The following is a 16,119-nucleotide window of genomic DNA, read 5'->3' as shown; positions in this document are numbered from 1 at the left end:
TTAAAGGCCTTCTCTTGCAAGCACTTATGCCTGAGCATAACTTTAATCAGCTGAGTAGTCCTGTTGGCCTCAGAAATTCATGTGAGTAAAAGTTAGTTACAGCTGTACATAGGTATCAACAGGAAAAAACACTGAAGTAGAGTGAAGCATGGCCTGTACTGTATGACCTGAGAAACTCAGATTCTGCTAGAGTGATTTAATATTTGGGGCCCAGTGACTAATGGGGCTCTCATTTTAAATAGGTCCATATATATACCCATTCTTGATATGAGAATGAGATTCTTTCTGTAACCGCAACTATAAGAAATTTCAAACATCACTTGTTCTTGGGCTGCCTGCCCCCCGCAAGACTAACTACGGTTAAGGATCCAAAATTCTGGATTTCTCAGGGTTCTGCTGTTCACCAAAATCTATGCTGTTCCTCTTCCCATTCAATTCTGACTTTTTCTATACAGTTCTACTGTAGGAAAAATGAGTTGCCACTAAGACTCATTAAAAAAAAAAATAATCCTACTATTTCAGAACCAGTTTTTGTATTTCTTTCTCAGATGCAGCTATACACTGGATACAATATTCTGGCTTATGTTGTGAATTTTTTTTAAAACCCTCCCTGCACAATTTCCTTCCTGTTTTGTTGTTATAAATAGACTTAGGAACACACGGACTCCTGCCACAGGATAACGGTGGATTAAACCTTCAAGTTCAAGAGCTGTGGTAGGAATGAAGTAACACATCTGTTAATTCAGGCATTTAAATAAAATAAAACAAACCAGACACAGACAGACGATTTACTCAAAACTAGTTTTATTTTTTAAAAAATCCAAGTGCATAGCACTCATCCAGATTCCATTGTTGTGGATGTTTTGCATTTATGATCATTTTTAATTATGCCATAAAATGCACATTCTGGTTCACTCAGTAAGAACTTGAAATAGTGTGTTTAATGGACACTGGTAAAGCCCTTTTTCAGTAACACATTGAAATTGTTCACAGTGCACGCTTTCTCTATTTTCATTGATACTGTAATGTCAGACACTAAATAATAAATAAAAAAACAAAAAAAGCATGTAGTGGATCCTTTTACAGTTAAGCCTAATGCCTTAAAACACAATCAAAATACCCTACTATATGTAGACTTTGCAGTATTAACTAACTGAATAATCACCCCTATAATTCCAGTGTTAATTACTTAATTTTTATATATAAAATACTTGAGATAGATTTACTAATATTTCAAAAGAATCTATACTGCTCCATCACAATTAAAGATGACATTTAGCCAAGATATGCATTTTACAGAAATTGCTACAGGCATCTGCTGTTATTTCAAGTCATGGTCCATCAGAACACTGTACATTCACATAAACGAGGTAGTTAGAGCACTGAAAACTTGGACTTAGCATTGCAATAAACTGAAATCTGAAGATGGAAGAGAGTTTCCCTTTTTATTCCCCATCTCTCCAAACTTAAATGAAAAACAGTTCAGGCATTTTAGGAGGTAGGAAACTTGCTTGCCCCATCCCACCAAAAAAGAAATAATTTTGGGGGAGGGATGGAGGGGGAAAAAAACGGTGGCTCTTTGAGGAGGTAAAAATAGTTGATATTGTGCTCACCTGGAAGTTTATTCTCTAGCATGAAGTAGAGAGGCTCAATTTCCCCTTACACATTCTCCCAATCCTTCACTCCACCTCTCTCCCCATGAAAAAAGGACAATTTGAAAACATGTGTTAAAATAACTATAGACACAGAGGATTTCTTCTCCTCCGTAATAAAGGATGGGTTCTTGCAACATATGGTTCAGCTCCAGGAAGAGCCATGAGAACAAGCAGAAGGATCTTCCTCAACTACTGAATATTTTGGGATGGCCCCCTCTCCCAAGTTAATCTTCCATATTAATATTGATGTCAAACACCCCTTCTTCCCCACTCCCAATATTCTTTGCAACATACAGTGTGCGTGAACTTCCACTGATCATATAGTAATAGAAGGTCTGGCCTCACGTCTGCCATTTAACCATGCTTTTAAGTGCTGCCATTAGAAATTAAAACAAACATACATATATTTAAGCCAGTAGGGCTCTCTCCATCAATTCCCTCTCCCGTACAAGATCCGGGGGAGAGTCAACTGCCTGATTTTGTAAACAAGGAACTTCTCCATTAATATACTATCCACAACACCATCTTCATACTCTGGGGCTGGATGAGTGAAATTTCTCCTCTCAGGCCATCTGATTTGTGGGTGATATTGAAGCTCAGACAGCTCTGTAATAAGCATCCTGCCTGTGACCTAGCAATACACTTTTGTTCCAGCAGTGAGAATGCCGACGTTGCTCTTCAGCGTGAGACTTCTGTGAAGCAGAAGAATGAGCTGCCACAGCATTACCTGAGAACTTGTTTCCCCTGCACCAAGCCTGACGTACGAAATACTGAATTTTTGTAAGCATTTAACGGTGCCTTTTCTGTGTCGAGAATTTATAGACTGAAAAACTAGAGGATATTTTGTATTGGTTGTGTTAATAAAATATAAAAAAAAAATCACAACCGCTGTTACATGAGTTCTGGTACAGTATTAGTTCAGCTTAAACTTAAGAAACTACTACTACTACTCCTCTGTAATCATTTGATAACAGAGAGTGGTGGGTGGCAGGGAGTAGTTAGGACTACACTTATACTTTATACACTTACAAATCCCTTTGGTACTCTGCACTGTAGATGCCCTGAAAGAAATACCACCCTGGATTACACCCAGTTAAGTGTACACACAAGCAGCACAGAGTCATTCTGAATAGATAATTCCCTGAGTTAGTGAGAAAGTGTTACATTTTTTTTTTCCCTTTTGATTCGGATGTTTAGAGTAACATCTGGCCTGTGAGGCACAAGATTTTAAAACAATCAAAAAAAAGAGTCAGTTAACTCAAGTGCCTTAAATTGGACATACATTTTACAGTGTAAGAGCATGAGCAAAAAAAAAAAAACCCAACAAGTAAATTGCATTACTGATTTAGTCAGTGAAAGTTTGTTTCTCTCTACGTGGGCCCAGTGTTTCTGGGGAAGCCCATCATTGCTCAGTGGATTCTTAAGTTTCAATTTACCGAAAGTAAATCTTATTCAGTAAATCTTATATGGAAGTATTGCATAAATACGGCCTCTTCAAAGTAATACTGTATATCTCCTTCATTAAAAGATATGCCTCTAGCCAGTCCACAGCCATTTTTCTCTTCACCTGTATTTCAAAGGTGGCTGTTAGAGCGCACACTGCACTGAAGTGTCAAAAGTATTAGCACATGACTGCCACGCACACATTCCTTTTAGAAAACATACTACATGCTCATTCTTTGCAGATTCTGTGCTTGAGCTAATGGGTTGCCAATCCAGCGGTTTTCCTTCTGGAAAGAGTGCTACTTTTATTTAGAATATTACCCTCAAACTTATTTGAGATTTGACAAAAATCAGGGTATCTAAATTTGTATTCATCACCTCTCAAAGCAGGGAGTAATACAAGGATACCGTCCATTGATCTGGTAACTCCGGTTGTACGAGACACTTATACATGGCTTCACTTCTATTGGAACTGCTAGTGACATACTAGCACCAGTCTGTATGTGACCTCGAGCCTGAACGCTGGACTGTAAGCCAGCAGGGCAAGTCTGCAGTGGGTAAGACGACGTGTGACTAGTTGACACCATCTGCTGACAGTTTTGCTGTTGTGAGGTTTGATGGTGATACTGTAATGGAGCTTGATGCGCCTGGAGATACTGTGATACATGTTGCTGAACATGAGCCTGCTGTGGAGTTGGAGTCTGGGTGGGAAACGCACCGTGTTGTGCAGGCGGGGCATGTTGTCCTTTTTGCTTGTTTGCTTCTTTTACGTCATTATCATGAGCACTATAATACAAAGAGAAAACAAGACCATTTTAGTCAACTTTAAGTACAGGTTTAAGAGTATCCGAACTGTAAAACTGTAACAGCCTCTAAATAGCAAAAACTATTTTGAAAAGGCCATTTAAGAAGCAATTCATATTCTTTAAAGATGTACACTAGAAAGTTTAAATGGATTTTAAAGGTTAGGGCCAAGAGCTTTTTAAAAGGCTACAATGTTAATAGAGGCATTTGCATTTAAGAGGTAATGAAAGCAGTCTGCTTGGATAGAAAGAGGTCAGAGCAGTAACATTTGCTAGTCCAACATTACAGTGACATCAGTGTATGAGAATCTGAAAGTGACATTTTTGGTGGCTAATGTGCTCCTAGCAATGAATGATTGTATTGTTTCCATCTCAACTTCTGAGTCATTGATACTACTGATCATGAGGGATTACTGGCTTGCTCATGGTGCCTTGCTGGAGTGACCCTGCAGTCGCTCTTCCCCTTCCTCATAGGCTTCCAGAGAGGTGTTGAGTACTTTCTTTCCCACCCCAATGGCATTCTTGGTGTCCTTGTTCTGCCACAAGGTTTGAGTCTGTAATGCCTCATGATTACTGTGTACTGTATGCAAGGGCATCAAGGGAGATAGTTATGGGCTAGAGTGACACCTGCATGTAGAGGACAGTTTCTCATCAAGTCTGGATTCAGATTTTTCTGTTCTTTATGTGCTAACCAAAAAGTTTGGATGTGGATAGGAGCAATTGTCAACAAGATGGAAGTGAGGCTGGTGGCCTAGGGATTCATCCAGAAGAATGGAATTGATTAATTGGGGGATGTACTTTCACCCTTTTCTAGTATGGTTCAGTCTTGTGGTCCCTTTGGATCTCTTGGCACATCTGATATGTAGATAACACTGGCCTGCAGTTTTTCCATTTATAAATAATGAGAAGGCAAGTTTCCCCCTCTTAGTTGTGGGCCCCTTCATAACTATCCACACTTTTCTAACATGCTCCATTGGGAGCATCCTCTACTCAGAAAGCTCTAAATTCCAGAGGCTTAGGTAGACCTCCTGTGTGCTCAGTATAATTCATTGGATACCTATTAAATTCAATTCTCTAAAGCTCTATGCAGATTGGGAGCCAGTTATTTAAGGAATCTGCATCCACAGGTTCATTTGGAACAGCTGAGATCTACTGCAGCACCCCAAAGGCACTCAGGTGAAAGTCCCCCCCTTGCTTCCCCATACCCCAATCTTTTGAACTTGCTACTTGACTGCCTGCCGCAGCCCAAGTTTGGTGACGTTCAGATCATGCTGCATGTCTTTTTTCTTCTGTTGTGCTTTTGTCTGAGTATTTTATTTGCTGGGAGGAGGGGGGGATGAAGGGAGTTAGGTCAGGTGAGGTTTTTTGAAAAGCAGAGAGGGACTGACTTTAGGTTGGCTTAATAAATATTGTATAGTACCTGGGTACTTTTGACATAGATGCTGCACAAACTCACTACTAAATAAACTAGTGTTTTTGTAAATATTGTTTTTTAGTGTAAATGTCCTTGAAATATACCATGCTGTTACAGAGACAAAGTCTTTACAAATGAGAAGCCAGCATAAGCTTACATTAACAGACGTTCAATACACGGAACCAGGAAGTCCCAGGAGTATGCAGTAAGACGATGCAGTCGAGTTGGCCATGTTGGAGAGAGACGTAGGATAATCCTTGAAGAAGCCACACATGCAGTAGCCACTAACGAAGGAGCATAATTTAAAAACGCATGATCTGGATAGACACAAAAATTGTTTAGATGAGTCAGACACAAATATTATTTAAGAAATAAGGTTGCATTAACTAAACCATGCAACACACCTTGCAGAGATACTTCCAGAAAGTAATCCGCATATTTTGCCATGTATAACTTGGTCTTCTCTAAGGAAACCATTGGCCAGCCATCGTGGAGATCTGTCTCATGGACGGCAATTGAAAGGTAGTATTCAATGAAGTGAGCAGCAGTTGGGAGGCACAAGTTCCACTGAAATGTTTCTAGCAACAACAGCTCCATGTGTAGCAAGTTCTGTTTTGTTAATACCAGATTCATGTTAGTCATACAACCCAAGCTGTTCAATTGTTCAAGCTTAGGGACACTGTCTTCCTTTTCTTCAAATTTACCTTGGGGCGGGGGAGAGGAAGAAAAATATAATTAGAAACATGAATACAACATAGCAGCAAATGCAGTTTGGTGTATCTTTAACATTAGGGTATTTTTCAACGTGAACACTTGCTATACAATTGTTTTGCCATGTCAAATAGGCTCCTGCATGCAAAACTCAATGGGACGGTTCTGCTGAGGAGAGGAGAGGCATACTATCAAGGGTTAAGCTTCAGCAGATAGTTGCTATGCAACCTATAGGATATTACAGCAGTGTCACACTTCCTGTTGTCTCTTTATAGATTCTCTCACAAAAACAAGAGCCAGTTGCAAAGAGAGAATATGGTATGGTGTAGCCTGACTGTATTTCATAAATGACTTCTTGTTATTCATTAAGTTATCCTAAAACCTATCCCGGTAACTGCTAAAGTACCATTGAGACTAGCCTTAAAAAAAAATAGTGCAAGAGTCCACCTTTAGTTTTTAGCTTTAAAGAAAAAAAAAAAAAGTCTTTCCTTGTTCAAAGTGTAGTAGGAGGAATCAACTTGGTATAGAGGCTCTAATGATTTCAGTGTTACAGGTACGTTTAAATTCAATAATGGACTTAAGCAGAAATTGAGCCCTTCGGTCTAAATCAAGTGACGTGTATCTGGAAATGCATATTGTCATTTATATAGACTTCCACAACTGTCCCTCCTTTTAAGTTCATCAGTACTTAGATTGTAAGTCATAGGGGACAGGGACCATCTTTTTGTTCTGTTTGTACAGCACCTAGCACAATGGGATCCTGCTCTACACTTGAACATCTAGGTGCTGCAGTAATACAAGTAATAGTAGTAGCTCCACCCTGTCCTGGACTTTGCCTTGTCATACATGCATGTTTTAGTCTAACGTGAAGTTATGTGTGTAAAAGCCCAGCAATAATGGATGCAAGTGCCACATTTCTATGGAACTCGCCACTGTTTTGCTACCCCAGTTTCACCCCCCCTTTCCTCCTTTCTTCACCTTCCGTAGAAAGAGTGTAAGTTATGTTCTTTTAGTAAATAAGGACTCTTCAGTAGCAGTGGGACTCAGTCCACCGAATTAATTCTTTTGGTTCTTCCAGTTGTGGAAGGTACCTGTTTACTGTAACCATTTTGTTCATATTTTAGTTCTTACAAGAGGATATAAATCCAAAAGTGACATTCAAAATGTCTTTTCAGCACCTACAACAGAGGAGACTTTTCTCCTTTTTCTGTGTGTAATTTGGCAACTTGGGAGGTGGCAGGTGACTGCCTTTAAAAGAGGGCTCGTTTTCTTGTAATTCCTTCTTAAATTTTATTTTAAAAGCTTCAGTCAATTTATTTGTGATGTAAACACAGATCTGTGATTGTAGCTTTTAGTGTCCTTCCCCCCCCTTCACCTCAAAAAAAACCCAACAGAATTTGAAGGTCCTGAGAGAGGCCCGCATATTGGACCAAATTCAGCTGTGCTAATCTTTTATACATAATTTTCCTTCTAAATCTGCTTGATCACCTCAGAATGATCCTTTAGTTGATACAAGAACCTAAGTCAGTTAAATTAGTGCCAAGTATCAGAGGGGTAGCCGTGTTAGTCTGGATCCGTAAAAAGCAACAGAGTCCTGTGGCACCTTATAGACTAACAGACGTATTGGAACATAAGCTTTTGTGGGTGAATACCCACTTTGTCAAATTAGTGCATAATACTTACTTGCTAAAAGTAAACAGGAAAGAGCAACCACGTGTAGCTGCTGAATGGATATATCATAGCGGTCCATGAAGAGGTCCAGTAGATAGACAGCAAGATGTCGTGCAGCAGGACAGAGTCTGAAACGATTGCTCACAATGGCAATCAGGTCTGCAAAATATCTTCTCAGATTTAACTGGGGAGACTGGCCTTTGTAGGAGGGAAGCTTCAGCTCCTAGATAGAGAGCAGCATATAGTTGTAGTACAACCACTATTATTTTTATGCAAATATACTTGTGGAAAGTACATAAGAAAATTGACTGGGTTAATACATAAAGAAATTTTCAAAGCAGTTTTTAGGAGGCACAGTCATGATTTTGCTATTTATTTTCACAGAGTGGAACTGTTCTCTTGCTGGGGATGCCTATTATCTTATGACACCTATACAAGGTGTCTCTAGATCAAGGGTCAGCAACCTTTCAGAAGTGGTGTGCCGAGTCTTCATTTATTCACTCTAATTTAAGGTTTCGCGTGCCTGCAATACATTAACATTTTTAGAAGATCTCTTTCTATAAGTCTATAATATATAACTAACCTGTTGTTGTATGTAAAGCAAATAAGGTTTTTAAAATACTTAAGAAGCTTCATTAAAATTAGATTAAAATGCAGAGCCCCCTGGACCAGTGGCCAGGACCCAGACAGTGTGAGTGCCACTGAAAATCAGCTTGTGTGCCACCTTCGGCACGCGTGCCATAAGTTGCCTACCCCTGATCTAGATTCTACAGAACAATTATTTAAAATAGAACACTCTTATAAAGCTCACTTGGCCCCAAACTTAGAAACAAACAAGCCAAATAAGGTTTGACTGAACATAATGACGGACTGACAAAGAAAAACCCTTGTGGCATGGTCCGACTATAAAAAAATTCAGACTCTGAAGGGCTGAATGTTCCAAGGACAAGAGCCTTAACTGCTAGCACGGTGTTCTTCACTGTGGAAGGCAGAATTCCAGGCAACTGCAACCAAACAACACAGCTGATCTTCACTATCACAAATGAACAGAGAGAAAGAGCTGCACTCTAGAACTCAGATTTGATATGGTTTGGGATTATAATGCTTATTGTAATAACATTTCCCAGCAGGGGGCCTATTTTGAGACACCAGGTAGAGTTGAGATAACTGGAAAGTTTACAGATCCATAGACTTTCAGGCAAGAATGGACCATCATGATCCTTTAGTCTAACCTCCTGCACATCACCAGTGTAAAGTAAATTCAAGACTTTTAAAATCATATGATTCTTTAAAATAACCACCTCTTTAAATAGTTTCAAACTGTAAGATTATTAAAGTTGTCAGAAGTTATTTACTTTCCTTTGCAATTAGAATCTGTTGTACTTGTTGTTGTTTCTTGTACATGGGCCCAGTAATGTGCACTGCTTAAGTGCTCTGGCCATCAAGAAAGTTAATGCAATCACCAAAACTGCTTAGTCACATTTTTACTAGGTTAAATCATTGTTAACCTATTTACAACTGTTTGGGGATAAGGTAAGCCTTATTATCAAGAAGCAATATCCACAAACATGGACATGAGTCAGCTCAGAGCTAAGAGGGGTTTCAAAACAGAATTGCCCTAAAAGTTATTATTGTTAATGCACCCACTTATAGAGCACTCTTCTACATAGTAGCTCATTTTTTTTAAATATAGTTTAACCTTGGATCTATTAATACTTCCAAAAAAGGGCCAAGTGCACCATGACCGAAGGGCAGAGGTAGAGGAATACCTGTGTAAATACTCAGGATTCAGTACAGATAATCAGGGCAGTATATACTTAGAGACGTTACAGATCTCAGCAGTTCAGTTGTTACCACATGTTCTGCTGGAGCTGTCTTTTTCCCTGCAGTTTTCAATTAACCTGACTTTAAACTAGCGTGTTTATTCTCCTTTTATATAGCAGATTTAGAAATAATGACTGTTATAAATAGATTTACAACAAAATTTAGCACTGACGTAGTAATTTTGCTGGAGGTTACAATACTTTTTACCCAGGGAGGATACCAGAAAAATTAGGGTCCAGCATTCTTAACAAGGTGGGGAACTTTCTGCCAAGACCTGTAGCACTGGCCTCCCTCTGATAGCCTTTTAACAACTCCTCCTCCTCCTCTCTCCTTGCCTGCAAGGAGCCAACCAGCTTCTCTATCACATGTTAATCAATGCATTTATGTACTGAGAGGCCTGAAACGCAGTGCAAGCAAGTGCTGCAGCTCAAGTGTCAATTTACTTCATCTAACTTTAATGCCAGTGGGAACATACGCAAACCCTTGCAGCTGAGGAGCCCAAAGCATCTTGCAAAAACCCAGTGAATGAATCCATCCTTCCAACCCCCCAGGAGGATCTTAGCCCATGTTGCAGATGGAGAAGCTAGTTTTAAGACTTCAGGACACGTGGATTTAAAAGGCCCACAAACAGGATCCCCCCGTGGCTAAATCCTCCAAGAGCCCAGCGATACAGGCTTGAGACAAAAGGAACAGTAAGTCGCCTTGCCCTTTGACCTGTCCGGGGCACTGCCCCCCTCACTCCCTTCCAGGGACTGTCTGGCAGGAGAGGGGGACGGGCTCGCTCAGGAAGGGAAGAGCTGAGCCCCCTGCCCGCGCAGCCCGGAGGCTGCACCCGAGTAAGGGGCCCGGCTCCCTCTGCCGCAAAGCCCCCGCAGAGCCCTGCTCGAGGTACCTTGTAGCGAAGCGCTTGGTGGATGTCGGCAGCCAGCTGTCCTTTCCACCACTGCCCCTCCAGCTCCATGGGACGGGACGGCAGAGAGTCACAGCGGCACCCGGCGAAAGGCAGCAGCCGAAGCCTGCGCAAAGGGGAGGAAGCGGCGCCCGCTCAGTCCAGCCGCAGAGCCCAGTTTAATTCTCGTCCACCTCCCTCCCCCCTTAGCTCCTCTTCATTTGCACCCAATTAAAAGCAGCCAGTTACTCCTCTCCCCCCAGCGCACGCTCGGCTCCCTCGCCCTTCCCCCGGGGAGGCACCGGCAGCCCCGCTCCCCCGCCACAGCTGATAGCCGGGCACGCTGCGAGGCGGGGCGGGGGGAGCTGAGTGCGGAGACCCCGGGGCACTGCTTGCTAAGGCGCAGCATCGTGTCCCCCCGGATCCCGGCTGGGCTCCGCTCCAGCCTCGCACTGGAGCTGCCCCCCCCTTTATATCGACGCCGGCTGCAGGGGCACAGGCTCCCCCGGGCGGGTGCTGGGCTCCGGGGCAGCCTCATTTCCCGGCACTGCCCGGAGAAAACCCGGCAGCGGGGAGAGCGGAGGGGCGCAGAGGAGGCGCCGAGCAGTTTGCTGGTGCAGCGGGGGGCGCAGGGGTCCCGGCGGCAGCAGCCGCCAGCCTGGCTCCCGACACAACAAAGGGCTCGACGTGCAACCTCCGCCGGCTGCTCCGGCAGGAACTTCCCCCCAACTCCCCGCGCAGCCGCCTCTTACCCCGCTCACAGCCCCGGCGGCAGGAGCGCCCCGGGCATGTCCCCGGGCATCTCACCGCAGCGCCTCCCCGGAGCTCAGCGCTGCCACGGGGCTGAGCGGCTCCCCTCGCCCATTGTTAAAGCGCTAAGCAGGCGAGTGTGTATACAAAGCCAGGCAGCAGGCACATGCCGCTGGGCCTCTGCCAATCTACTTTCGTTTTACATCGGGGTCTGGCCCAAGAGCTCCAATCACGGCCCGGCATTCACGGGCGCACAAGCGCTCCACTCTCCTGCCACATGCAAGGAGCCTTTGGACCCCTTGAGCTGCCGTAGCCGCCCAGGCTGGAAGATTTTGGGGGGGAGGAAGCGTGGGAAGAGGAGACCCATGGGACGCGGCTTTGCCCAGCCTGTTTTTCCTTCGCGTTTCCAGCCGCGCAGGGGCTGCTAGTGTCTCTCTCTGTGCCTGCACGCCGCCCTTGTGCTGCATATAAGTCATGTATGTCTGTATACACGTACGCACCCGAGTGTACAGAGCATCAGAAAGGTTGCAAAGGGAAGACAAAGAAGGGGGGGGACGGGACGATAAGAGTGTGTGTTTTTCTTGGCATGAGAGTAATCTGCAGATTGCGTGGTGCGGGTCTCTGCATGCAGTGTGGTGCAAAAGAGAAGGTAGGATGAGGTTTCAGGGAGAAGCGCCCTGAGGACCTTGCACTTTAAACTGGAGGAATTCTGGGTTTCAGCTTCAGAAACACTGCAGTTCCAACTCCTTAGAACACGTGTTTGTTTAATTGTCGCCTATATTTGTTTTATCATTTCACCTGAAAACCTAACAATCCCCCATTTGACCCAAGCATTATATACACATTAATTAAACCTTACAACTGAAATACCAAACAAAATGACTTGTATGCCAAAAACGTGAATAAAGAGAGACTTAAACTTGTGATGTGTCACGCACAGCTGTGTGGATAGAAATAACAATTACTTTACTTAGGGAAGAGTAGTTTTTTAGAAGGTAATGCAAACAATGCAAGTGAGAATAGATGCTATCCATTGTGCACTATAAGCCTTTGTATCAGAAAAACCAAAGAAGATACTGAAGGTGATAGTATGCAATTGTTCATTTTCGAGGCAGGCTCTCACATATGAGCCATGGGGCAGATTAGGAGACACTTTTGGGGGAGAAGGGGCTATGCTGAAATCGCTTATCCATGTCTTTTTCACCAGACCTAGAGAGGCAGCCCCTTGGCTCTCCTGGTGTCTGATCAAAGAAGAGGCTTGGATGAGAGTGGGTGGTTGAGGCTCATCCAGACAAGGCTGGATGTGGTGTACTGCCCTTTTGCTAAAGCATCTCATGATCCAGGTATTCTGGGGTGACCATACGTCCCATTTTGGCCAGGACAGTCTCTTTTCTAAGCTCTGTCTTGGCCATCCCGACTTTTTTGGCAAAAGTGGGCAGTTGTTCTGTGTGCAAATGGAGCAAATGCCCAATTTTTTGACAAAAGTGAGGTGTAGTGCAAAGTGTGGGGGGAGTGGCCCCTCCTTGTGTGGGGGGGAAAGAGCTCATGTGGGGGGATAAGAGGGGTTCCAGCAACCTCTTGCAGGGGGAGCAGGGGAGTTCCAGTGACCCCAGCAGCTGGGGGGGGCAGGCTGGGTTTGAGTGACCAGTGACCTTAGCCTCATGTGGTGGTGGGAGAAGGGGGCTCAGGCGAGCGGCTTGGGCCAGCCCCATGCAGGGGGGAGGGCTCAAACCAGTCCTGCACAGGATCCCATTGTCCCTTTGGGAAATATGGTCACCCTATTTAGACCTTGGTTTGCTTCTGAATTCTCATTAAGCAGATGAGTTCCAGGAATGCTTTCTTCTATAATTGGAGGGTTTTTCCCTTGTATTACCATGGTCTTCCATGATTTTTTGGTATCTAACTTGGACCACTATAATGCACTTTCTTTTCACCTGTTTATTTACTTCCGTTACTGTTTATTTTAGATAGCACTAGAACAGGGGAGAATTCAATGAAATTAAAAGGCAATACGTTTCTCACATGATTTTATTGCAAGTTGCTCAATATTTGGTGTTTGACCTAAGGCCCCAGCTCCTGCAGACCTATGTTTAGGTGAGAATCTCCTTTTTTTTTTTTTTTTTAAAGTAAGTTTCTAGCCTTCATGGATATTGTGAAAATCTGGAAAACCTAAAGGCTCCACAACAAGAAAGCAAACAAAAAAATAAAAAATATAAAAAAAATTTAAAATCTCAGTTTTGAAGACAATCTTGTGATTTGATAGTAGTTAGGTACTTGAATGTTTCAGCTTCTTGCACCTTCCTCTAAAACATACAGTATTGGTCACTTTTGGAAACAGATACTGGGCTTGATGGATCATTGATCTAATTTGGTATGGCATTTTGGATATGGGAGACCGTGCTACATCTGTTTACATTCAGAAGTTTTTCACTGCAATCATATGGGCTAGAAATGTATTTTATAAAATGGAAATTTGTGTTTTGCATAATCTGAATCTATCATGTGGGCTAAAGAAAGACATCAATCAGACTAGTACTTTGTCTTCCCTTAGCTAATATGTTCTGGTCAATCGTTGTTTTTACTTTTTACTTTTACAATTATTAGGAAGAAAAAATTCTCCCAACTCTGTTGTTCTATATAAAAGACGTTAGTAACTTTTTTTTTAAAAAACTTTTTCCATATACATTTAGGTATTTTTATTATACAGATATTGCAGAAAGTGCTTGTTTTTTCTATAGGGAAAATTCAAATCAGAAAAGCAGTTCAAGGGAACTTGTTTATTTTGAATCATAGCCATCCTCCCCAACCATGAAATTATTGGTTTATTTAGTTTTTTTTTCAAGTCTTCATTAAATTGTAGTATCACTGGAAGATAGATACCATAATTCACATTAACCGTTTATGGATGGAATATTCATTCCTAGTAAGTACTGCACAGATTTAGGTGCCTATTTAAATATAAAGAAAGAGACAAGCTCTTTCTGTGTAATATTAGTGGCTAGAGTTTTGATACAATGTAATTCACCTTAAAACTAGCAGCTTTTCCAAATTCTTCAATTTCCTGTGTTAATTCTAACAGATACTTATTGGTTAGATAACATTAATAAACACTGTTCAGATGCAAAGCCAATTTATAGGGAGAATTTTATGTAGCAGCAAAATACGTACTCCTCCAAAACCCTGATGTGGAATATAGAAGCACACTGGATTTAGAAGCAGACAAGATACTGTTATTACAAAACTCTAGGAAGTTTACTACTGTTTGTCTATTTCTGTTTTTTTTTTTGTTTTGTTTGTACAATGGCTAGTAAAACAGATCTTCAATCCTGAGTGAGGCCTCAATGCAGATAATACATACCTTGATGATAATTAATAATGAGCACCCCCAACTTCCAGTGAAGACCAAACTTCAGAGTTTTGAATCCAGAATGGCCAGTGTTGAATACAAGAGTCTGATCTTGCTAGAAGCTGAACACCTGAAGTCCTTTTGACCAGTGTTGAGCACCTTCTTCTGTGAATGCCGTCATTGGGTCTTGAAGGGTGCTTATCCTCTCTCAGTAGGCACTCAGCACTTGCAGGATTGGACTTCATGCTACTAGGCTTTTAGGCAAAATACACTTTAACCTTCATATAAACTCACAAAATTCTGCCAAGAAGCAAAACATCTGATGATGTTTCCATTCTTTCAAGCAGACAGTGGTTCACTCTCAAATGAATGCACAGCCTTGATGCTGGTGAGTCTTGTGCTCTCATGTGGAGTTCCAGGCTGGGGCCTAATCACTCTCTCCTGATTTCATTATCCTTTCCTCCATATGTATGGCAGCCTCGTAGAAGGAGAAGGGCCCACTGAGACTGGAGATCCATGACACCTACCCCCACATGAAGAAGTTGCTCCTTGGTGCACTCCCTGGGAAGCCCAGCTGACATGGATGCACATTCCAAATCTCATGTTGAGGAGCTAATGCTAGTCTGACTACAATAAAGACTGGCAATTTGCACAGCTTTTAGGCCCCCTTCCAAGGCAAATATGCTGCATAGAGAAACTGTTACCTGGTTCCACCTCCAGCTAGTTATGCTCCCACATGAACGTGTGGAGGACCAACTGCCAGATGTTCATCCAGGTGATGGAGGGAGGGTATAGGGAGTTCCATAGGTTCAGGAAGAGCAAGAAGCAGTGTTACCAACTCTCACAATTTTATCATGAGTCTTGTGATATTTGGTGTTTTTCTTAAAGTCCCAGCTGGCAGTGTCAGGAGTTTGCATGAGAATCTCAGCTTTCATTTAAAATAAAAAAGCAATTTTCTAGCTAATGGTTTAAGAGAAAACATGATGTAAGTGCACCCTAAAAGTTCAGAAACCAAGAGGTAAAGAAAAAGATCCCGAATTTCATTATTTAAAAAAACTCATGATTTTAAGCAAATCTCATTATTTTGGGGGGCCTTATTCATGTACACTTGAGGTTGACAATACTGGAGAAGCATCACCTCCAGCCCACATTCTCACATATTAGCTCCCCACCCTGGGATAAGCAGCGTAACTTACATCGATTTAAGTGGCAGTATAAATCAGGCCAATAGTCTGCAGACCTGCAGGTTGAATGAATTGACTTCTGTCATGTCTAAAAGGTTATTATGTAACAAGTATTTGTGTTTCTGATCTTGCAGTAGGCATTCTGCACCTGTTTGATACTTAAACTATCTTTTCCTAGACATTTTTTCCATCAGCAATTTGTTGTCAGTACTTACTACTTGCTACAGAAATCATCTACCAGATACTCCTGAGGGAATTCTGCGCCACTGCTCATGCACAGTATTTATGTCCCCCGCAGATTTCTTTGCTTCCTCACAGAAAAATGACTTTCTGATGGGGAAGCAAAAGGAAACCACAAGAGTGGTCGTGCAGCCCTTACCAGCAGTATGTTTTGGGTGCCCAGGGCAGCTGGGAGAGAGGTAAATTACT

General features: G+C 42.4%; 1 protein-coding gene and 1 long non-coding RNA gene across 3 annotated transcripts in view; one reads left to right on the top strand and one right to left on the bottom strand.

The window, feature by feature from the left end:
* Positions 1-787: 787 nt before the first annotated feature.
* CCNJ (cyclin J) lies at positions 788-11,331 on the bottom strand. Of its 2 annotated transcripts, XM_039482858.1 has the most exons (6): positions 11,163-11,331; positions 10,414-10,537; positions 7,710-7,920; positions 5,720-6,019; positions 5,473-5,632; positions 788-3,884 (listed from the first exon to the last, which is right to left on the bottom strand). In XM_039482858.1, the coding sequence occupies exons 2-6, from the start codon at positions 10,480-10,482 to the stop codon at positions 3,473-3,475; spliced, it is 1,152 nt and encodes a 383-aa protein (XP_039338792.1). In that variant the 5' UTR covers positions 10,483-10,537; positions 11,163-11,331; the 3' UTR covers positions 788-3,472. The 2 variants fall into 2 exon arrangements, with proteins under 2 accessions (XP_039338792.1, XP_039338793.1); XM_039482859.1 differs by lacking the exon at positions 10,414-10,537 and having other exon boundaries at positions 1,893-3,884; positions 11,163-11,326.
* LOC120369498 overlaps positions 9,924-16,119 on the top strand; it is a 28,521-nt gene continuing 22,325 nt past the window's right edge. The window contains exon 1 of the long non-coding RNA XR_005583186.1: positions 9,924-10,213. This is a non-coding gene — a long non-coding RNA (uncharacterized LOC120369498). The remainder of the gene's footprint in view (positions 10,214-16,119) is intronic.

Source organism: Mauremys reevesii, linkage group 7 (assembly GCF_016161935.1).
Source record: "Mauremys reevesii isolate NIE-2019 linkage group 7, ASM1616193v1, whole genome shotgun sequence".
In the NCBI taxonomy this organism is placed as follows: Eukaryota; Metazoa; Chordata; order Testudines; family Geoemydidae; genus Mauremys; species Mauremys reevesii.
This window is presented reverse-complemented; position numbering and strand designations above follow the sequence as displayed.